Raw genomic sequence first — 23,269 nt, 5'->3', positions numbered from 1 at the left:
TTTTAGGAGTTTTATGGTATCTTGTCTTATGTTTAAGTCTTTAAGCCATTTTGAGTTTATTTTTGTACATGGTGGATGAATGTGTACTAGTTTTACATGCAGCCGTCCAGTTTTCCCAGCACCACTTGCTGAAGAGACTTTTTCCCATATTATATTCTTGCCTTTCTTATTGAAGATTAATTGACCGTAGGTGTCTGGATTTATTTCTGGGCTCTCTTTTCTGTTTTGTTGATCTTTATGTCTGTTTTTGTACCAGTATCACACAGTCTTGATTACTGTAGCTTTGTAATATAGTCTGAAGTCTGGGGGAGTTATGCCCCCTACTTTGTTCTTGTTCCTCGGGATTTCTTTGGCAATTTAGGTCTTTTATGGTTCCATATAAATTTTTGGATTGTTTGTCCTAGTTTGTGAAAAATGTCAGGGGCACTTTGATAGGGATCACATTAAATCTGTAGATTGCTTTGAACATTATGGCCATTTTAACTATTAATTCTTCAAATCCAGGAGCATTGGATATCTTTCCATTTCTTTGACTCCTCTTTAATTTCATTGATTTAATGTTTTATAGTTCTCAGCATATTAGTCTTTCACCTCCTTGGTCAGGTTTATTCCTAGGTGTTTAATTTGGGGGGTGTTATTTTATATTCCTTTTCCAATACATCACTGTTAGTATACAGAAATGCAATTGATTTCTGAATGTTAACCTTGTATCCTGCTACTTTGCTGAAATTTATTGATGAGTTTGAGTAGTTTTTGTGTGGAGTCCTTAGGGTTGTTTGTATGTAGTGTCGTGTCATCTGCATGTAGTAACAATCTTTTCTCTTCTAGTTTGGATACCTTTTTATTTCTTTTATTTGTCTGATTGCTGTGGCTGGGACTTCAATACTATGTTGGATAAAAGCGGTGAGAGTGGGCATCCTTGTCTTGTTCCACATTTTAGCAGGAAGGCTTTCAGCTTTTCTCTGTTGAGTATTATATTGGCTGTGGGTTTGTCATGAGTGGCTTTTATTATGTTAAGATACATTCCCATTATACTCACTTTGGTAAGTTTTGATCATGAATGGATGTTGGATTTTGTCAGATGGTTTTTCTACATCTATTTAGATGATTATGTGATTTTTGCCTTTTCTTTTGTCGGTATGGTGTGTGACATGGTTTGATTTGCTGATGTTGAACCATCCTCATGAACTTGGGATGAATCCCACTTGGTTGTAATATATGATCTTTTTTGTGTGTTGTTGGATTTGGTTGGCTAAAATTTTGTTGAGAATTTTTGCACCTATGTTCATCAAAGGCAGTGGCCTGTAATTTTCTTTTTTGGTAGTTTCTTTGTCTGGTTTTGGTATTAGGGTGATGGTAACTTTGTAGCATGTCTTTGGGAGTGTTCCTTCTTCAGTCTTTTGGAAAAAGTTCAAGAAGGCTATGTGCAAGTTCTTTGTATGTGTAGTAGAATTCGCCTGTGAAGCCTGGACTCTTGTTTGTAGGGAGTGTTTTTATTACATATTCAATTTCATGTCTAGTGATCTGTCTATTCAGGTTATCTGTTTCTTTTTGATTCAGTTTTGGTGGGCTGTATGTCTCTAGAAAGCTGTCCATTTCTTCTAGGTTGTCAAATTTGTTTGCATATAATAGTCATCATTTTCTTATGTTTTTTTGTATTTCTGCAGTGTCCATTGAGATTTATCTTTTTTCACTTCTTATTTTATTTGGTTCTCTCTCTCTTGGTGAGTCTGGAGAGAAGTTTGTTTACCCTTTCAGAGAACCAGCTCTTGGTTTTATTTTTTTAAATTGTTCTTTTAATCTATATTTTATTGATTTCTTCTCTGATATTTATGATTTCCTTCCTTCTGCTCACTTTAGGTTTTGTTTGTTCTTCTTCTGATTCTTTTAGGTTGTAGGTTAGGTTGTTGATAAGAGGTTTTTCTTTTTTGAGGAATTCTGTTCCTGTATGTCTATGAACTTCCCTCTAAGAACTGCTTTTGTTGCATTCCATAGATTTTGAATGGTTGTGTTTTTGTTGTCATTTGTCTTGGGGTATTTTTTAATTTCCTTTTTGATTTCCTTGTTGACCCACTGGTTTTTTTATCAGCATGTTCTTTAGTCTTCACGTAGTCAGTATTTTCTCATTTCTTTTCCTGTGGTCGAATTCTAGTTTCATGCCATTGTGGTCAGAGAAGATGCTTAAAATAATTTCTGTACTCTTATACTTGTTGAGGTTAGTTTTGTGCCCCAGTATGTGGTCAGTGCTAGAGAAAATTCCAGGTACACTTGAAAAGAGTGTATATTCTGGGTTGTTTTTTTTTTTTTTTTTTTTTTTTTTTGATGTCCTGAAAATACCAATTCTAAGTGTTCTATTGTGTCATTTAGGATTATGTAGCCTTGATTTTCTTTCTAGGGGCTCTGTCTGTTGATGTGAGTGGGACGTTAGTCACCTACTATTACTGTTTTCCCATCAATTTCTCCTTTTATGTCTGTTTGTGTTTGTTGTATGTTTTTGGGTGCTCCTATATTAGGGTAGGGGCTTATATATTGAGAGTGATATCTTCTTCTTGAATTGATCCTTTTATCATTTTTAAAAAATTTTATGCTTCTGTCCTCTTTTTAGTTTTTGTGAATGTATTATTTGCCTTTGATTTGTGGTTGCCCTGTTTTTCAGGTATGTTAGCCCCTTCCTATATCTGCTTGCTTTAGCCTGATAGTCATATAGGTTCAAACACATTCTTAAAAAAAAAAAAAAAAAAAAAAAAAAAGGTCTAGATTTTCTTACTCTCCTCCACATTTTATGATTTGATGTCTTTTTTTTTTTCTATGTGTCTGTATACTGGTTTATTTAAGTGAATATTTTCCAATTGTGAGTTCCTCCATTCTGTATCTTCTTACTTCTTTCCTATTTAAAGGAAACTTTTCAGTACTTCTTTTAGAATGAGTTTAGTATTGCTGTATTTTAGTTTTTGTTTGTTAGAGAAATTCTTTAGTTCTCTTTTTGTTTTAAATGATAATCCTGCTGGATAGAGTATTCTAGGTTGCAAATTTTTCCCTTTTAGAACTTTGAATATATATTGCTACCCTCTTCCTGCCTATAGTGTTTCTGTAGAGAAATCTGCTGATAGCCTTGTAGGGGTTCCCTTATAAGTAACTGTTTGTTTTTCTCTTGGTGCCTTTAGAATCCTCTCTGTAATTTTTACCATTTTTATTATAATATGTCTTGGTGTAGGTCTGTTTGATTTCAACTTGTTTGGGGCCCTCTGTGCTTCCAGTATCCTAAGTTTCTAAACTATAATTTCTTCAAATATATTTTCAATCCCCTTTTGCTTCTCCTTCTGTGTGGATTGGCTCACTGTATATTATCCCATAAATCTCATATATTCCTTTAGTGTTTTTTTGTTTGGTTTTCCGTCTGATGTCCTGATTGCGTAATAATATTCTATCTTCTAAGTCACTTATGCATTCTGCTGTTCAATGGTTTTAAGTCAGCTGTGTCTCTGCAAATGAATTTCTTAATTTTTATTCGTTCCTCTTTATCATTTCTAGTTGCTTTGTAAAATAATCTGCATTACCGTTGATGTCTACTCTTAATTCTTTCAGTATTTTCATCACCTCCTTTTTTTAACTTGGTGTCTTAGATTGCAGAGGTCTCTTTCATTGCTCTTTCAGGGGAATTCTTCTGTTCTTTTAACTGGGAATGATTCCTATGCTTCTTCATTTTGCTTATATTTTTCTTATTCTGTGGGTTTAGGGAAAACAATTATCTACTATAGTCTTGGAGGGCTGTTTATATGCAGGAGTGTCTCTGGGTAGCTTGTGAGGGTTTACTGTTTATTTTGTTTGTTCTGGTGTGAGGGCTGCTTTGGGTTTTGATGTTTGCTCTCCCTTTCCTCAGTGTGTGCAGGCTATTATCCCCTTGATAGGCGGTGTGCTAGTGTACAGCTTGCACATGCTTCCAGGGATGGTGGCAATAGGTAAAGCCTATAGCCAGTGCCTGGTTGCTGGGCACTTGGCAGTCGCGAGGACCCACAAGGAGGTCACGGTGCCAGCTGCTCCTGGTTGCAGGTCCCTGGGCAGTGGCAGTGACCCTCAGGTAGGTGGAAGTGATGCTCAGAGCCTTTGGCAGCAGAAATGGTTGGGCCATGTGTGTTCCCAGGGGAGTGAGGGCAATGGGTGGCACTTGGTTGCAGGGCCCTCCTCAACAGCGATCCCTGAGGTTACTGTGCCTCAGGCAGTGCCTATTCACAGGAAATTTAGTGGTAGGGGGCCATGCTGACCTCATGAGTCTGAGATGGCTGCAGCAGTTTACAGCCACCCCTGCAGCCTGTGCAAGAGGTACACCCAAGAACCCATGGGTGTGCAGAGAAGGATGTTCCTAGGGTAGTCCCACCCCTCCTCCTCTCTCCTTTGCTTCTCCATGGTCCCAGCCCTCCTCCCTCACTCTCTCTTGGGCAGTAGCACTCAATTCCCCAGCCTCTGGCACACTGCGCCTAGTCCTTTAAGGCTGTCTACACACAGTCAACCCTAGTCCTCTCCCAGGAACGGAAATCTGAAGCCTGAGTCTCAGCACTCAGCCCCAACCCAAGTGTCTCAGGCTGCGGTATCCAGGCAGGTGGTACCAGTTCTCTGTACAGCTCTCTCTCAGTTTTACCTTTATCATTCTGGCTACTGCAGTTTTCTCTGAGGCTTTGAGGATCTTCCTCCATCCTGGCTGATTTCCCCATCAGTTAGGTAGCCTCCCACCATGCATATTCCTTTCCTCTTGTGCAGCTCCCTCTCAGGAGTGCTGGTCTAGTCCTGATTTTTTTTTTTTTTTTCCTCTTCTCCCTCTTTTCTTTCCTTTTGTTTTATCCATTTATGTAGAGGGATTCTTGCTCTTTTGGAGGTCTGAGGTCTTTTGCCAGTGCTCAGTAGATGTTCTGTGTGAATTGTTCTGTATGTAGATGGGTTTTTTGGTTGTGTTTGTGGGAGAAGGTGAGCACCATGTCTTATTCCTCCACCATTGATTCTACCTCTCTTGTTTTAATTTGCACTTCCTCGATGACATATATTCAGCGGTTTTTGATGTGCTTATTTACCATCTGTATATCTTCTCTCTTAGGGTATCCAGATCTTTTGCTCATTTTTTGACTGGGTTGTTTTCTTACTGTTGACTTTTAAGAGTTCTTTGTATATTTTGTATACAAGTCCTTTATTAGATATGTGTTTTATAAGTATTTTTCTTTCCAGTCTGTCACTTGTCTTTTAACAATGTCTTATACAGAGCAGGAATTTTGTTTTTAATGATATCCAACATTGCGTTTTTTCTTTGGTGGATTTTGCTTTTGGTTTCATATGTAAACACTCATCACCAAACCCAGGGTTCTCTAGATTTTCGCTTATATTATCTTCTAGTAGTTTTATAGTTTTTGTTTTACATTTAGATCTGTATTCCCTGAGTTAATTTTTTTGAAATGCGTAAGGTCTGTATCTAGATCTTTTTGTGCATGTGGTTGTCTGGTTGTTTCAGCGTTATTTATCAGATATGCATTGACTTATATAAAAATTTACCCAACATTTTTGTTAGTATTTACGTACATGTCTTTTTCCATGCTTTTCAGCATTCTGAGCTCTTATATTTAAATTGTGTCTCTCGTAAGCAGCACACAGTTGGGTTTTTTGGTTTTTGTTTTTAATCCAGTCTAATATTTTAATCATGTACTTGAAGACTTTAGACCATTTACATTTAACATAATTCCAGATATAGTTAGGTATACTTATCCAGCATTTTAGGTTTTTCATATTATTTTAAGCAGCCGTCTTGCCAGAACCATGCTCAGTAATGAAGATAATTTAGAAATAATCAATAGGAAAATTATGATGGTTAAATAGGCAGGTGAATTTACACAGCTTATCTATGAAAAATAAGATATTAATATAAATATATAAATAATCTAAAATGAAAGGTTGGACCTAGCACATTAAAAAGCATTTTTATGTCACTTGCATATGTGGTTGACAGATTTCAAGTTTTAGTTTTAATGTTGAAATGTGAAAGTTCAGCTGGTAGTCAGAAATGCCAGTGATTTGAAGGAATATAAGACAAAACATTTGAAATAGGATTGTACTAGAAAATCTAGGATTTGTTTTATTGTTATTTTTTTCATTCTTAGGATGTACCACCTTACAGTGCTTTTGTTCTAGAAGGAAGCTGTTTTTTCTCCTTTTAAAAGCATTTCAGGAGTTCCCGTCATGGCACAGTGAGAATGAATCCGACTAGGAACCATGAGGTGGCGGGTTCAATCCCTGGCCTTGTTCAGTGGGTTGAGGATCTGGTGTTGCTGTGAGCTGTGGTGTAAGTCACAGACACGGCTTGGATCAGGCATTGCTGTGACTGTGGTGTAGGCCAGCAGCTGTAGCTTTGATTAGACTCCTAGCCTGGGAACCTCCAGTGCAGCCCTACAAAGACAAAAGAAAAAAAAAAAAGCATTTCATATTCATTATAGATATTTTAGGAAATAGAAAAGAATTCAAGAAGAAATTAAAATTATTCTAGTGGTAGTTAAAGTTATTAGCATTTTGGTGTATTTCTTTAAAGACTCTTTTTTAACCATGTATAGCATATATATGCATGGTATGCTAGTATGTGTGTTTTAAACCGTTATCTGTCCTACATTTTCTAACTTAATAGTGTTTTGAAATTTTCCAATATCATTTTAATTTATTACCATGAAAAGTGTATGAGGGAAAAGAATATGACCTCATAATTAAGAATACATTGGATGCAGGAGTTCTCGCTGTGGCACAGTGGAAACAAACCTGCCTATTAGCCATGAGTATGTGTGTTCAATTCCTGACCTTGCTCAGTGGATTAGGGATCCAGTGTTGCCATGAGTTGTGGTGTAGGTCACAGATGTGGCTTGGATCCCACATTGTTGTGGCTGTGGTATAGGCTGGCACCTATAGCTCTGATCCTACCCCTAGCTTGGGAACTTCCATATGTGACAGGTGCGGTCCTAAAAAGCAAAAAAAAAAAAAAAACACACATAGAATGCAGATAACCTGGAAAGTTAGGGCCAAGAAAACAGGATTTCCTTCAAGACACTGCTTGATCCTTTTTTAGCCTCTCAGTACTGGATCCTTTATTTCTTTTATATATGTTCATAGGAATGTATTTTTAGGAAAGAAATGAAGATTGCACATTGATGTTTTAATTTGTCAAAACGGTTATATCAGAATAATGTGTTACAACTCATAGTTGAACATTTTTATTTCTAATATTTCATAAAATTGTCAGCTTTTGATTAAAAATTTGAAATCATTTAAAGGATAAATAATTTATTATTAATTTCTAAGGTTAAGGACTTTTTCCTTCTAGACTCCTTTCTGCGAAACCGTTCAAGCTCTGACCATGAGGCTACAGCCATGATGAAAGCTCAGTTTATGAGTCTCTGGGATGGATTGGATACTGATCATAGCTGCCAGGTATTTGAAAGAAATTTACCTAAACTTGTTTTATTTGTGCTAGGTGTGTTAATAGAAAATTTATCTGGTTGCTTGTTAGGCTTTTTAACTTTTTTTTTCATAATTTATCAATAAAGGATGAGAATCTGAAAGAATATAGTTTGTATATGTCTTTGTCCATTTTGAGGGCTTTGTTAACAAAATATTAAAAGATTGCTAAATGGGAGTTCACGTCGTGGCGCAGCAGAAACCAATCTGACTAGGAACCATGAGGTTGCAGGTTCGATCCCTGACCTCGCTCAGTGGGTTAAGAATCCAGCGTTGCCATGAGCTGTGGTGTTGTAGGTCACAGACGCAGCTGGGATCCTGAGTTGCTGTGGCTGTGGTGTAGGCCAGCACCTGCAGTTCCAATTCAACCCCTTGCCTGGGAACCTCCATATGCCACGAGTGCGGCCCTAAAAAAAAAAGACAAAAGACAAAAAAAACAAAGATTGCTAAATGCCCAAAACATAGAACAGAAGAGAAAAAAACCAGGATGTTAGAACCATTTATATCAAGCATGAAGAAATGACTAGTGGCTATGGGTATTCTGTACATGCTTCTTTTGACTCTTACCATAAATCCTTAGTCTTTGTTCTCAGTTCTTATGCCTATTATTATTATATTATCATTTTCATTAGTTGCTGAAACTTAAATAACTTAACCACTTCCTGTCACCTGTATGGTCCCAACATTATACATTACAGTCTTTTTTTTTAATTTTTTAGGGCTACTCCTGCAGCATGTGGAGGTTCCCAGGCTAGGGGTCCAATCAGAGCTACAGCTGCTGGCCTACACCACAGCCACAGCAACACAGGATCCGAGCCTCGACCTACACCACAGCTCACGGCAATGCCGGATCTTTAACCCACTGAGAGAGGCCAGGGATCGAACCCACATCCTCACGGTTCCTAGTCAGATTCGTTTCCGCTGTGCCACGATGGAAACCCTACATTAAAGTCTTCTATCCGAGGTGTTGCCTCTCCCCTCTGCAAGGCTATGAAAACAAAATTAAGGTCCCTTGGTATGTCCCTAGAGAAAAAGCCAGCTGTATTGTTCAGTTTACCTCTTTGATTCCCATTTTCACCTACTTCTTTACTTCTGAATATTCCATACTTTTTTGCCAGGTCAGTGTTGTTGTTGTGTTTTTGTTTTTTGTTTTAATATATCCAGCTTGTTTGTTTTTCTGTCATATTGCTGGAAATGGAAGTTCTAAAACCATTTTTCTGTTTGGGTTTTTTTTTTTTCCCCCTTTCTATGAATTACCTATTTTATAACTCTTATATATAAAATCTTTCTTACGGAAAAGTTAATAAGATTGTTTTATTTTAACTTTAATATATATTTTCTGTCTTGTAATCTGTTTTTGCCTCTTTTTGAAACATGGAATCCTGGAGTTCCTGTTGTAGTGCAGCGGAAACAAATCCCAGGAGGAACTATGAGGTTGCAGGTTCGATCCCTGGCCTTACTCAGTGGGTTAAGGATCCAGCATTGCCATGGGCTGTGGTGTAGGTCGCAGACAAGGCTCAGATCCCGAGTTGCTGTGGCTGTGGTGTAGGCCAGCAGCTGTAGCTCTGATTTGACCCCTAGCCTGGGAATCTCCATATGCCATGTGTGCAGCCGTTAAAAAAAAAAAAAGAAAAAAAACAAACCATAGCTGTCTTTCATGCCATCTAACAATTCAGCTATTTCCTCAGATAATTTTCTTCTCCATTCTCCCTGTGATCTTTTCATTAAATCCCAAATGGACATACCTTATTTATATTCCATGTGTTTCAACTTTTCCATTTTTTTCTCTGTGCTATATTCTGGGTAATTTCTTTACCTCTTCCAGTTTTGTTTTGTTTTGTTTGTAATTTTTTTTTTTTTTTTTTTTTTTTTTTTTGTCTTTTGCCTTTTTTAGGGCCGCTCCCATGGCATATGGAGATTCCCAGGTTAGGGGTATAATCGGAGATGTAGCTGATGGCCTACACCAGAGCCACAGCAATGCAGGATCTGAGCCGCGTCTGCGGCCTACACCACAGCTCATGGCAACACCGGATTCTTAACCCACTGAGCGAGGCCAGGGATCAAACCCGAAACCTCATGGTTTCTAGTCAGATTGGTTAACCACTGAGCCACAATGGGAACTCCACCTCTTCCAGTTTGATAATCGTAGCTTCGTTTGTATTCTTTTGCTATATGATGCTTTCGTTGGGCTTATACTCTTCAGTTCTAGAAATTCTTTTAGATTTTTTTTTTTTCAGGTTTGCCAGGTCAGTTTTGTCAGTTCAGTTAGAAAAGCAGAGCCCTGGCATCAGTTAGCTGTGTGACCTTGACCGAATTATATGATCATTCTGTGTCTGATAGAGACAGAAGTAATACCTAGAAAAAGGGAAAAATAGTATCCACCTCTGAACTGTTGTAGGATTTTAAGTATTTAATCTGAGTAAAGTACCTATAACAGTACTTGGTATATTTTTACTGTATAAGTATTTGCTGTGTTTTTATTTTTAATTTCATGTTTATTCCTTTAAATATGTTAACACTAATTTTATAGTCCATATTCATTAGTTCTGACATAAGTATTTGTAAATCTTGTTTGGTCATTTGAATTTCAAGTGGTTATTTCCTTGTGTATTTCGTGATTTCATAGGAAAAGTCACATTTGATAGAGCTTTGTGTGTGAATTTTTGAAACCTTTGTTGAAGGTTTGCTGCTCTAAGAGGATTTTATATTTATATCTGCCATATTTTTTTCAAAGACAAGTAGATAAATTCAGGTTCAAGAACCAAGTTAGCTGACCATACAGCATGAAAGCTCAGGGATTTGGGGGGGGTGTTTATATGTCTTTGCAAGAACCAAGGCTTGATTCTGCTGAATAGATTTTCTAACATTTCACCACTTTTCTTAGGTTGTAGTACTTCATGAATCTGAGCTTTATGAAGGGTTGTTTCTTATCAGGCTCTGACCCATAAGGTGTCCAGCACACACCCCATTCTCTAAGACCTGTACACGTCCATATGGTGTATAGTCAACTTCTACCCTTGCTGACCTCAATTATGCATATGCTCACCTCAATTACACTTAGCTTACTGCTTGCTTTAGCATAATTCCTTTACTTTTTTGCAGATTTTTTTATTAATTTGAGGTTTTTTTTTAATACTTTATTATTTTCACATGTTTTATAGCCAGAGGGTTTTAAGAATCTCCACATTTCCATAAATCAAAAGTCCTGAGACACATAATTCTCAAGAAGACAATTAAGCCCCTTATTCTCCTTCTGTATCACCTTTATGAAAGTATAATTTCATTAAGAAGGAAAATTACCTTTAGTGTTTGTTGAATGGTTTGAGGAGAAAGCACACATAGATAAATTAATACAAACAATTTTTATTAATAATTGGTTCTCATAAATCTGTTCAGTGGGATTAGTTTATAGGTTTCCAAAAACTAATTATCCCCCTAAGCAACAGTATTTTTTTTCCCACCCCACCTTCTCACTCTTCAAGCACCCCTGGCTTCCTCTCAGTTCCTGTAATCAGAACATCACATTCCCTGGGCCTGAACAGCTACTCACACCCCCTGCCCACCTCCCCCTCATGCACCTCCTTCACCTCCCTAGAAGCAGCCACTGTCTGCAACTGAGGGCTCATTACTCTCAAGCATTTCTGTATATACATTATGTATCCCTAAGCGACATATATTAATTGTTTTACTTTGGAGCTGCACAGCTTCTCTATCCATCCTGCTGATGAACCTCTGGGTCAACTCTATATTTTTGTTTTTACAAACAGTACTACCATGGCTATTCTAGTACCTGTCTTAAAACTTTAGGTGTGTAACTGCTAGGTTGTGGCTTCCACTTTTCTAGGTATTGACAAGTTAAGACCTAAGTGACTCTACTAGTCTTTACCCTTACAGTAGTCCATGGAAGCAACCCCATTATCTTGCTGCTTCTGTGTCTAACAGCTGTCCTACTGACCTCCGCGTCCCTAGTACAAAACACGCTCCATTAGGTACTCAAGTTACTGAACAACTGAAACTTTAAAGGAAGACCTGGATGGAGAAGGGACTGTTGGACTCACAGTTAGTTCAGAGCTGCTAGTCCAATGTCCTTCACATTCCCTTCCCTTAAAGCAGAAGGGAAGATAAGAATAAGGCGTGGCTGCCATGTGCAGCAGCAGATCTGAAGGGAGAGCTGTTTTATCAGTCCTAGTGTGAGTGACACTCTTAAGAAACAGTTTTTTTTGTTGTTTTTTTGTTTTGTTTTTTGTTTTTGGGCAAAGCAACAGTATTTAAGGCATGTAGACAATTGAATAGTTAGTCCATGTAAGATAAAATAGTTTAATATTATATCCTATGAGAGTATAGTTTTAAAGCCAAGGAAGTCACGGTATTTAGATGAAGTATACTCCAGAGCCACTTCAGAGCCCTACAGTGTGGTTCTGACACAGCATATTAAAACTGAATTTTCTGAACTATAGTTCCTTATTACGCCACTATAGTAGTTACTATTTTTATTATGACAAACTTTTGAGGAAGCAAAGATGTTGCTTTTGCCTTTTTTGACTTGAGGGGGTTAAACTGGCTACTTTTGAATAGTAGTTTTAGATTTAGACATTTTCTTTAATATGAACCAATAGGCTTTTCTCTAAAATTGTCTTTTCTGTGACTATGGATGGAGCCCAGTACCCCAGTTTAATTTCTTTGTTCCCTTGCTGCAAAGGAAACAAAAATAGTTGAATGGCCCAATTAAACCTGTCACCACTACTGAAAATCCAAGTTGTTGATGACATATTCTTCATCTTGAGAGACAGGAGACATAAAAGCTAAAATTGTTTTAAAGATTTCTAAAAGTCTTAACTAATACCTAGAAGGTGCATTAATTTTGCTGCATAAATACTAAAAAATTACTGTTGCTCCTCATTTTTAATTTTAGCTTACTTGCACTACATAGAGTTAATATATGTGTTAAGATTATCTTTTTTGCCTTTAAAATCACTGCTTAAAATTTGTTTCTTTGGAGTTGCTGTTGTGGTTCAGCTGGTTAAGAACCAAACATAATATCTGTGAGGATACAGATTCAGTCCCTGGCCTCGCTTAGTGGGTTAAGGATCTGACGTTGCCACAAGCTGTGGCATAGGTTGCAGATGTGGCTTGGATCCAGTGTGTTATGGCTGTGGCGTAGGCCTGCAGCTGCAGCTCCAATTTGACCCCAGCCCAGGAACTTCCATATGCCTCAGGTGTGGCTATTAAAAAGAAAAAAACTTTTTTGCTTAAGTGAGTCAGTCTCTTTTGCTTTTTCAACATGAAACCCTGTTATTACCCCATAATTCATTAGATCATGTTGTGCTACATTTATGTGGATTCTTTGTTGCTAATTTTTAGCATTCCATCTTTTATACTGAGTTTTTTGTTTTAAGCTGTTTGATTATCTAGAATGTTTCTCAAAATACAGCCCACTTTTTCAGTTTTTTTCAGGTACTGCCTCAACCACAATGCTTCTGTGGTTGAGTCTTCAACATAACATGTCTTCAACAAGTTTCCGTATCACTTTGAAGCTCTCTCTTTTAACACTTAATGAACATTATGTCTCAGTGTATTTACATTCATCCTTCATCTTATGCAATTAATTCATCTGATCACTTTTTTAAAGACTTTTTTGTTTTACATTTGGTAGAAAATTTCCTTTCTTACTGATTTTAGAGAGTTGAAAGTCAACATAGAAAAACAGGTAAGAGCATTAATATTTTGACTTTAGGACTACTTAACTCAAATTCAAAATTATATTATGTTGTGGAATGTTCTCAAATTTGTATTTGTATTTTTTTCCCTCTAGGTGGCAACCTCTCACAGTTAATTGAAAGTATTTGACTATTGAGTAACAGTAAATGTGAAGAGTAGTAGAATATAAGATTTAGTGGACTTTTCATCATGTTCCGGAGTTAGATTTACAGATTATTTCAGTAAGCTAAGACCTCTTAGGCTGAAATAAATGTTTTCATTAGAATATGAATAAATTTCATTTCAGGTAGCAGATGTGTGCTTATTATGTTATATAGAAATAACAACAATAATGGTAGTATTGAAGCCCTTCAGAAATTAAACTGTTTTGTATATCTTTGTCCTTATATTTGTGGGGTTTTTTTACCTCTACATTCTTTATAAATAAGTGGCACAGGCACAGAGGTTGGCAGGGCCACCAGCCATTTTTTTTTCCCTTTTTTAAAAAGTACCCAGCATTTTAATGTTTGCTTTTATTCTGTTGCCCTTGTTTTAAATTGGATCACTTGATCCTCCTTGCCTGCCTGCTTGCATCTCTCACAAGTGTCCTATCTTAGTAAATCTATTCCTTGCCTAATAATAAATAAATAAAATTTAAAAATAAAACAAAGTTGGATCACTTCAGGTTTTATTAGCACTAAGAAGATATCACCTGCAGTGCTGATAGTGCCGTGAGATGATGATGTGAAATCTAGAGGAAAAAACGCATATCTATTACTATTACTAGAATCTTCATTCTGATAGGAGAAATGCTTCTCTCAATATTATTAAAGGATTTAAAGTAGTCCCCTCTTATACACTTCCAAGCAGCAAATGGTTTTCAGTTATTCAATATGTAGCCACTATTATATTTGAAAAATACAATTTTGTATTTTGTATTTGCAAAATACAGAATTGGGGTGGGTTATAAATATTTGATTAACAGTGGTATATGATCAGATTTCTTATAGAAGATTTAGTTTAAATCCCACTTGATTTTCTATATCTTCTAAGCCCTTGCAGTAACCTAAAAGGAATGTTTCTGGTATACTTAATGCCTTTATTTTTTTTATATATTTAGGTCATAGTGATGGGAGCTACTAATCGACCTCAGGATCTTGACTCAGCTATAATGAGAAGAATGCCTACGAGATTTCACATAAACCAGCCTGTAGGTGGATTTGATTGTGCGATTTCAAGAAGGGAATGATTTTTTAATAGGACTTATTATTTGTGACAGCCAGGGGAGGAACAGAGCAAGAATCCCCATAATTACTTTTGTCCTTTCCACTCCTTTTCTCACTTTCTAAATTTCTTTGTTTCCTGAGATCAATGTCATTTGCTTCTCTTCAAAGTATATAATTACGTCAAGTTTGCCTAGACATGTTAGTGTTTTCTTTAGAGTAGAGCAAGTTGTCTATGGAAGATATATAAGCAAATGTAAATTATAATTTTGGTTAGCATACAATGAAATCAGGGGGGTTAGGGTTAAAGAATTGTTCCCTTCAGAAGGCCTGACAGGAAGAACACCTGGTATTTACTTGATTAATTATTGATAGTCGTAACCAGTGCTTTCCTCTGACAGGATTAATGATTAACCAGGAGCTAAGAGGTTACACTTTAACAAAAGAATGCAAATGTGAGGGTGGTGTTGAACCAGTAGTATCTTCTTTCTGGCATTCTTTTTTGTTAGTTAAGAAGTACCCTGAAGTAGATGATTATAACCTACTGATACTGTATATTTTGCCCAAATCCCCAAATCTTGAATTTTGTCTGCTTTTAGATTAAAGAAGATAAAACAGTGTTAGAATTAATAGACTATATGCACCATAGAATTAGCATGTTACATGTATTGCTGTGTAGAAGAACTTTCTCTCTCATTCCTCTCAAATTTAAAATCTCAGGCTTAAAAATATTTCCCCCAATTTTACATTCTTCAACTTAACAGTTTGTGGCAATTAAACATGGTTTCCTAAAATTGTTGGTTGCGGCTTCTATAAAATTACTCTGATCAATTTTGCCACAGCTACAACCTCTGGTTCCTCTCAAGGTGTGCATATGGCTATGGCAGTCAGAAACTTTATCTGATAATTCAGTGAAGAGATTTCTTATGTGATGTAAAAGACCATAAATTTTATGTAGTATGACTATAAATTTTATGTAGTATGACCAGTATTTATTGAGCATTAGTATGTGTCAGATACCTGCTAGGCTCTGGTGCATAGAATAGCCCCTGTCCTAATAGAACTCTGTGTTGCAGGTAAGCCAGATACAAAAATAAATAATGTAAAATATATCTTAACAAAGGTATGTTTAAAGAACTGTGAGGACCTGAGATGATGATGAAAACTTATAATTCTGTATGAGAAGTAACTAGTGAAGTCCAGAATCCAGCTTCCAGTATCCCTCTGGACCTTGAAGGATGAAGGGTGGTAGGAATGATAAGTAAAGCAAGGAACACTTTTCTACCAGGACGAACAAAGGCAAGAAGGTGTGGAAGCACATGTTTAATAGTGACTTCTGGGAGTGGTTCAGTTAGGACTAGAAAATAAGATGGGGCGGAAGCTGCAAAGGTTGACTGCTGAAGGTTTACATGAACTTTGTGTGCATCACATGAGATACTTGATTTTATTTTGTTATCAGGACATCAGGGAGTTCCCATCATGGCTCAGTGGAAACGAATCTGACTAGTATCCATGAGGAAAAGGTTCTATCCTTGGCCTCACTCAGTGAGTTAAGGATCTGGCATTGCCATGAGCTGTGGTATATAAGACGCAGCTTGGATCCAGTGTTGCTGTGGCTGTGGCGTAGGCCAGCAGCTGTAGCTCTGATTCTTGACCCCTAGCCTGGGAACTTCGATAAACCACAGGTGTGCACTAAAAGAGCGCAAAAAAAAAAAAAAAAAAAAAAAAAAGACGTCACAGTATTTTTAGAGAAAATTAGTTCACCTCAGTGGTTCTGAAGGTAAAGATTACATTGATACAATCTCTGCTTATAGTCTAATAGCATACAAAGGTTTTTGATGTGCAGTAGAATAGAACATAGGACACAACAGTGTGGAAAATAGCCTTTACCAAAGTTGTAAGTTTAATATATTTATTGTGTATGTTCAGAATAGGTTGTAACAGATTTTGTCATATTTGTCATAAATTTGTATACTGTTAATGTAGAAACTAGCATTTTGTAACCCCTCTTTTTATTCTGTTAAAGTGAACACACACATACCTTATAGGGTAATTTTTTTTTTATTGCATAAGTATGGGATCAGAGTATATGACTAACCTTACTTTAAAACTCCTTTCTAAGTTAAATGTTTAATTAACAGAAAGTATTTATTGGTGATCATATAACATACCAAATTAACCTTCACACGTAACACATTTGAAATACAAAAACAACAAAGTTTGGTTTTGTTTTTCAGGTCATTTGATATTCATTGTAACTGGCTTTTTTTTTTTCCCAGTGGTTATGACAAAAGGGATGAGTTCAGCCATAATAATTTTTAAAAGCATTTATATTTACTGTATATATGTACAGTATTTTATTAAAGCTTCTATTCTCTAGTGTAATAATATGAAGCATCACTGGGGGAAAAAGCATACAAGCATATAAACAAATACACTGTCAACACTAAATAAAATTCGCTAATATATATTATTGAACTTATATGTTGACTGGAAGAATCAAGCAGGTATCATTGCCAACTCTCCCAGTTACTGGTAACAATTTTGTGATAGCAGAGAGTTTTCAGAAGTTTCCTAAATGAAGAAAAGGAGATTTGCAGAGCTATAGAGGAAAGACATTGGTTGTCATAGGAATTCATTTACTCACCCAAAATTCAAAGGCGTGTTATTTTCCATATACTGTGCTAGGCATTGGGGGTTCAGAATAAGATACAGTTCAGTAAGGTGACCCCAAAGATTGCTTTAGATTCTTGCATCTAGACCTCACTTTAGTCAAAATTTTCCATTGACCTGTCAGAGTTTCTATCATTTCTTCCTTAGGTATTGTGAGATAGTTTACAAGGAAAGGAAGAAATTAATTAGAAATTAGGAAAATTAGTTGATCTTTTTTTTTAATGCTAATGGGAAATTATTCTGATCTTAGGCTCTAAAACAAAGAGAAGCCATCCTGAAACTCATCTTGAAAAATGAAAATGTAAGTAGAATTACAATTTTTCCCCATCCAATCAATATAAAAAATTTTATGTTCATAAAATCATTTTAGACAGAAGTGCAAAAGGAACCTGAGAATTATGTAGCTTTGAACTTGTTATAAATAACTATAAAACTCTTGGCTGCTCATGTAACTCAATTATTATGTATATTTGAACTAATTGAAGGTAACCTGCTTTTTAAAAGAAAAACATGTGTTTTCATCTCTACAGATTAAAATCCTCTTTGCTATTTTTTAGACTGGCTTCTGGTTATGCAGGATACGTTTGTTTTTGCAAAAGAGTATGGGGAGGGTTTTTTTTAATTTTATTGCAGTATTTTTTGAAGTTGGAATTTAGAATTAAGAAAGTAATGATAAAGTATTCATTAGTTTGTGTTTAAGGTTTTTAAAAATAGGTAAAATAGTCATATGTTTTAAGAATTAAAATAAATATATTAAATGGTTTACAGGGGAAAGTCTGTTTCCCCTATATTTCTTCTGTATCATTTCAGATGGCATTACTTCTGTACAAGCAAATTAGAATATACAGTTATCCTCCCCTTTCCTACATAAACCATGTGCAATATTCTGTGCATTGCTTTTTTCACTTATCTTTGATATTACCATATGGTTTCCTCATTCTGTTTTCTCTTTTTTCTTTGCTTTCGCACTGCATAGGATTCTATTTTATGGATATACCATAATTTATTTAATCAATGCTACATTGAAGGACACTTTCAATTTCAGTCTTTCTCTGGTTATAAAAATGTTGCATCGAATAACCTTGTACATATGTCATATCATACTTTTTCCAGGAGTATTAGTAGGGTGAATTTCCCAAAAGAGCAGTTGCTAGATCAAAGGGTATGATGTTTATAATTTTGGTAGCACTTGCCAAATTGTTCATGCCAGTTTACTCTTAGACCAGCAGCATTAGAGTGCCTCTTTCCCTATAGCCTTGCCAACAGAATGTTATGGAACTTTGTGCCGTCATGATAGGTAGCAAATGATACCTCATTGTACTTTTAATTTACATGTAGAGATGAAATGAGTTGAACATTGTATGTGTAAAAAAGCCTCTTAAAAATTTTTTTTTGTGTGTGTGAAATACCTGTTCAAATTCTTTGCCTATTTTTCTATATTGCAGTATTTTCCATATAGATTTGTAGGAACTCTAATGTGTTAAGATTTGCCCTTTGTTTATATGATTTGAAAATATTGTTTCCCACTTTGTTTATTGATTTGACTACATGTTTTTATGTTTTATGGTTTTGGGTTTTTTTTTTTTAAGGGATTTATATAATGATTTTTTTTTCATTATAGCTGATTTACACTGTTCTGTCAATTTTCTGCTGTTCAGCATGGTGACCCAGTTACACATACATGTATAGATTCTTTTTTCTCACATTATCATGCTCTATCATAAGTGACCAGACATAGTTCCCAGTATTACACAGCAGGATCGCATTAGTTATCCATTCCAAAGTCAACAGTCTGCATCTGTTAACCCCAAGCTCCCAATCCATGCCACTCCCTCCCCGTCCCCCTTGGCAACCATGAGCCTGTTCCCCAAGTCCATGATTTTCTTTTCTGTGGAAAGGTTCATATGTGCCGTATATTAGATTCCAGATATAAGTGGTATCATACAGTGTTTGGCTTACTTTTCATGACTTACTTCACTTAGTATGAGTCTCTATTTCCATCCACATTGCTGCAAATGGCATTATTTCGTTCTTTTTTATGGCTGAGTAGTATTCCTTTATGTATATACACTACATCTTCCTAATCTAGTCATCTGTTGATGGACATTTGTGTTGTTTCCATGTCTTGGCTGTTGTGAATAGTGCTGCGATGAACATGCAGGTGCATGTGTCATTTTCAAGGAAAGTTTTGTCCAGATATATGCCCAAGAGTGGGATTGCTGGGTCATATGGTAGTTCTATGTATAGTTTTCTGAGGTACCTCCATCCTGTTTTCCATAGTGGTTGTACCAGCTTACATTCCCACGAACAGTGCAGGAGGGTTCCCTTTGGTCCATACCCCCTCCAGCATTTGTTATTTGTGGACTTATTAATGATGGCCATTCTGACTGGTGTGAGGTGGTATCTTGTGGTAGTTTTGATTTGCATTTCTCTAATAATCAGTGCTCTTGGGCATTTTTTCATGTGCTTGTTGGTCATCTGTATATCTTCTTTGAAGCAATGTCTATTCAGGTCTTTTGCCCATTTTTCCATTGGGTTGTTGGCTTTTTTGCTGTTGAGTTGTATAAATTGTTTGTATATTTTAGAGATTAAGCCCTTGTCAGTTGCATCATTTGGAACTAATTTCTCCCATTCTGTAAGTTGTCTTTTTGTTTTCCTTTTGGTTTCCTTTGCTGTGCAAAAGCTTGTCCATTTGATTAGGTCCCATTGGTTTATTTTTGCTTTTATTTCTGTTGCTTTGGGAGACTGACCTGAGAAAACATTTGTAAGGTTGATGTCTGAGAATGTTTTTTGCCTATGTTCTCTTCCAGGAGTTTGATGGTGTCTTGTCTTATATTTAAATCTTTAAGCCATTCTGAGTTTATTTTCATGGATGGTGTGTGGGTGTGTTCAGTTTCATTGATTTACATGCAGCTCTCCAGGTTTCCCAGCAAGACTTGCTGAAAAGACTTTTTCCCATTTTATATTCTTGCCTCCTTTGTCAAAGATTAATTGACCATAGGTGTCTGGGTTTCTTTCTGGGTTCTCTATTCTGTTCCATTGGTCTGTCTGTCTGTTTTGGTACCTATACCAACCACACTGTCTTGATTACTGTGGCTTTGTAATGGTGCCTGAAATCTGGGAGAGTTATGCCTCCTGATTGGTTTTTGTTCCTCAGGATTGCTTTGGCAATTCTGGGTCTTTGGTGGTTCCACATAAATTTTTGGATTGTTTGTTCTAGTTCTACAAAAAATGTCATGGGTAATTTGATAGGGATTTCATTGAATCTGTAGATTGCTTTAGGTAGCATGGCCATTTTTACAGTATTAATTTTTCCAACCCAGGAGCATGGAGTATCTTTTCATTTCTTTACATCTTCTTTAATTTCCTTGATTAATGTTTTATAGTTTTCAGCATATAAGTCTTTGACCTCCTTGGTCTAGTGTATTCCCAGGTATTTGATTTTTTGGGGTGCGATTTTGAAAGTTATTGTATTTTTGTATTCCTTTTCTAATACTTCATTGTTAGTATATAGATACGCGACTGATTTCTGAATGTTAATCTTATATCCTGCTACTTTGCTGAATTTGTTGATCAGTTCAAGTAATTTTTTGGTTGAGTCCTTAGAGTTTTCTATATATAGTATTATATCTTCCGCATACAATGATAGTTTTACCTCTTCTCTTCCTATTTGGATGCCTTTTATTTCTTTTGTTTGTCTGCTTGCTGTGGCTAGGACTCGCAGTACTATGTTGAATAACAGTGGTGAGAGTGGGCATCCTTGTCTTCATCCAGATTTTGGTTTGAAAGCTTTCAGCTTTTCTCCATTGAGTATTATATTTGCTGTGGGTTTGTCATAAATGGCTTTTATTGTGTTAAGGTATGTTCGCTCTGTACCCACTTTAGTAAGAGTTGTGATCGTGAATGGGTGTTGGACTTTGGCAAATGCTTTTTCTGCATCTATTGAGATGATCATGTGGTATTTGACTTTTCTTTTGTTAATGTGGTGTATGACGTTGATTGATTTGTGTATGTTAAACCATCCTTGTGCACCTGGGATGAATCCCACCTGGTCGTGGTGTATGATCTTTTTTATATGTTATTGGATTTGGTTGGCTAAAATTTTGTTGAGAATTTTTGCGTCTATATTCATCAAAGATACTGGTCTATAGTTTTTGTTTTGTTTTGTTTTTGTCTTTTTGCCTTTTCTAGGGCCGCTCCTGTGGCATATCGAGGTTCCCAAGCTAGGGATCGAATCTGAGCTGTAGCCGCCAGCCTATGCCAGAGCCACAGCAACACGGGATCTGAGCCGTGTCTGTGGCCTACACCACAGCTCACGGCAACGCCGGATTCTTAACCCACTGAGCAAGGCCAGGGATCGAACCCACAACCTCATGGTTCCTAGTTGGATTCGTTAACGACTAAGCCATGACGGGAACTCCAGATACTGGTCTATAATTTTCTTTTTTGGTGGTATCTTTTTCTAGTTTTGGAATTAGGGTGATGGGGGCATCATAGAATGTCTTTGGGAGTGTTCCTTCTTCTTCAACCTTTTGAAAAAGTTTAAGGAGGATGGAAATAAGTTCCTCTTTGTATGTTTGGTAGAATACGCCTGTGAAGCCATCTGGTCCTGGACTTTCATTTGTAGGGAGTGGTTTTATGACATACTCAGTTTCATTTCTAGTGATCTGTTTGTTCACTTGATCTATTTCTTCTTGATTCATTTTTGACTGGCTGTAAGTCTCTAGAAAGTTGTCCATTTTCTCTAGGTTGTCAAAGTTGTTGGCATACAGTTGTTCATAATATTCTCCCATGGTTTTTCGTATTTCTGTAGTACCCGTTGTGACGTCTCCTTTTTCATTTCTTATTTTGTTTATTTGGGTTTTTTCTCTCCTCTTCTTAGTCAGTCTGGCCAGAGGCTTGTCAATTTTGTTTACCTTTTCATAGAACCAGCTCTTGCGTTCATTGATTTTTTTTCTATTGTTTTTTGAATCTCTATTTTATTGATTTCCTCTCTGATCTTTATGATTTCCGTCCTTCTGCTGACTTTAGGTTTTGTTTGTTCTTCTTTTTCTAATTCATTTAGGTGGTGGGTTAAGTTGTCGATTTGACATTTTTATTCTTTTTTGGGGGAAAGTCTGTATTGCTATAAACTTCCCTCTGAGCACTGCTTTTGTGGCATCCCATAGATTCCGAGTGGTTGTGTCTTCATTATCATTTGTCTCGAGGTATTTTTTAATTTCCTTCTTGATTTCCTCATTGACCCATTGGTTTTTTAGTAACATGTTGTCTAGTCTCCATGTGGTAAGTTTTTTCTCATTTCTTTTCCTCTGCTTGATTTCTAGTTTCATGCCATTGTGGTCACAGAAGCTACTTGAAATAATTTTTATACCTTAAATTTGTTGAGGTTAGCTTTGTGCCCCAATATGTGATCAGTCCTTGAGAATGTTCCATGTGTGCTTGAGAAGAATACATTCTGATTTTTTTGGATGTAATGTCCTGAAAATATCTATTAAGTCTAACTTTTCTATTGTGTCATTTAGGATCTCTGTTGCCTTATATTCTCTCTAGAGGATCTGTCCATTGATGTGAGTGGGGTGTTACGGTCTCCTACTATGATTGTATTCCCATCAATTTCTCCTTTTATGTCTGTTAGTATTTATTTTTTGGTATCTGAGTGCTTCTGCATTAGGGGCATAGATATTAACAATTGTAATATCCTATTCTTGAATGGATCCTTTAACCATTAAATAGTGTCCTTTGTATTTCCTTATGGCTTTCATTTTAAAGTCTATTTTGTCTGATATGAGTATTGCAACTCCTGCTTTCCTGTCTTGTCCATTGGCATGAAATATCTTTTCTCCTAAGGTGAGTCTCTTGTAGACAGCAGATGGAAGGTTTTTGCTTTTTTATCCAATCTGCCACTCTGTATCTTTTGACTAGAGCATTCAGTCCATTGACATTTAAGATGATTATTGAAGGATATATATTTATTGCCATTTTAAACCTTGTTTTCCAGTTGGTTCTGTTTCTCTTCCTTTTTTTTGGTTGGAAAATTTCCATTTATTTTATGCTTGAGTACTTTTCAGTTTTTGTGAATGTTTGTTTGGTTTTGATTTGTGGTTGCCCAGTTTTGTAAGTATGTTAAATATCCCTTTCTGTATCTGCCTGCTTTAGCCTGATAGTCATATAGGCTCAGACACATCATTCAAATAAAAAAG

The 23,269-nt window shown here is 36.3% G+C and overlaps 1 protein-coding gene across 4 annotated transcripts in view; it reads left to right on the top strand.

Annotated features, from left to right (window-relative positions):
- ATAD1 (ATPase family AAA domain containing 1) overlaps positions 1 to 23,269 on the top strand; it is a 71,218-nt gene that overhangs the window by 33,425 nt on the left and 14,524 nt on the right. For all 4 annotated transcript variants that reach the window (XM_005671257.4, XM_001927977.5, XM_013983524.3 and 1 more), the window contains exons 6-8: positions 7,343 to 7,449; positions 14,294 to 14,383; positions 17,320 to 17,370. In XM_005671257.4, the coding sequence (XP_005671314.1) occupies positions 7,343 to 7,449; positions 14,294 to 14,383; positions 17,320 to 17,370 (248 nt within the window). The remainder of the gene's footprint in view (positions 1 to 7,342; positions 7,450 to 14,293; positions 14,384 to 17,319; positions 17,371 to 23,269) is intronic.

The sequence above is a fragment of the Sus scrofa genome, chromosome 14, assembly GCF_054392235.1.
Source record: "Sus scrofa isolate SSC_HxYL_T2T_F1_AM1 chromosome 14, Sscrofa_HxYL_maternal_Yorkshire_Landrace_v2.0, whole genome shotgun sequence".
NCBI classification, from domain to species: domain Eukaryota; kingdom Metazoa; phylum Chordata; class Mammalia; order Artiodactyla; family Suidae; genus Sus; species Sus scrofa.
This window is presented reverse-complemented; position numbering and strand designations above follow the sequence as displayed.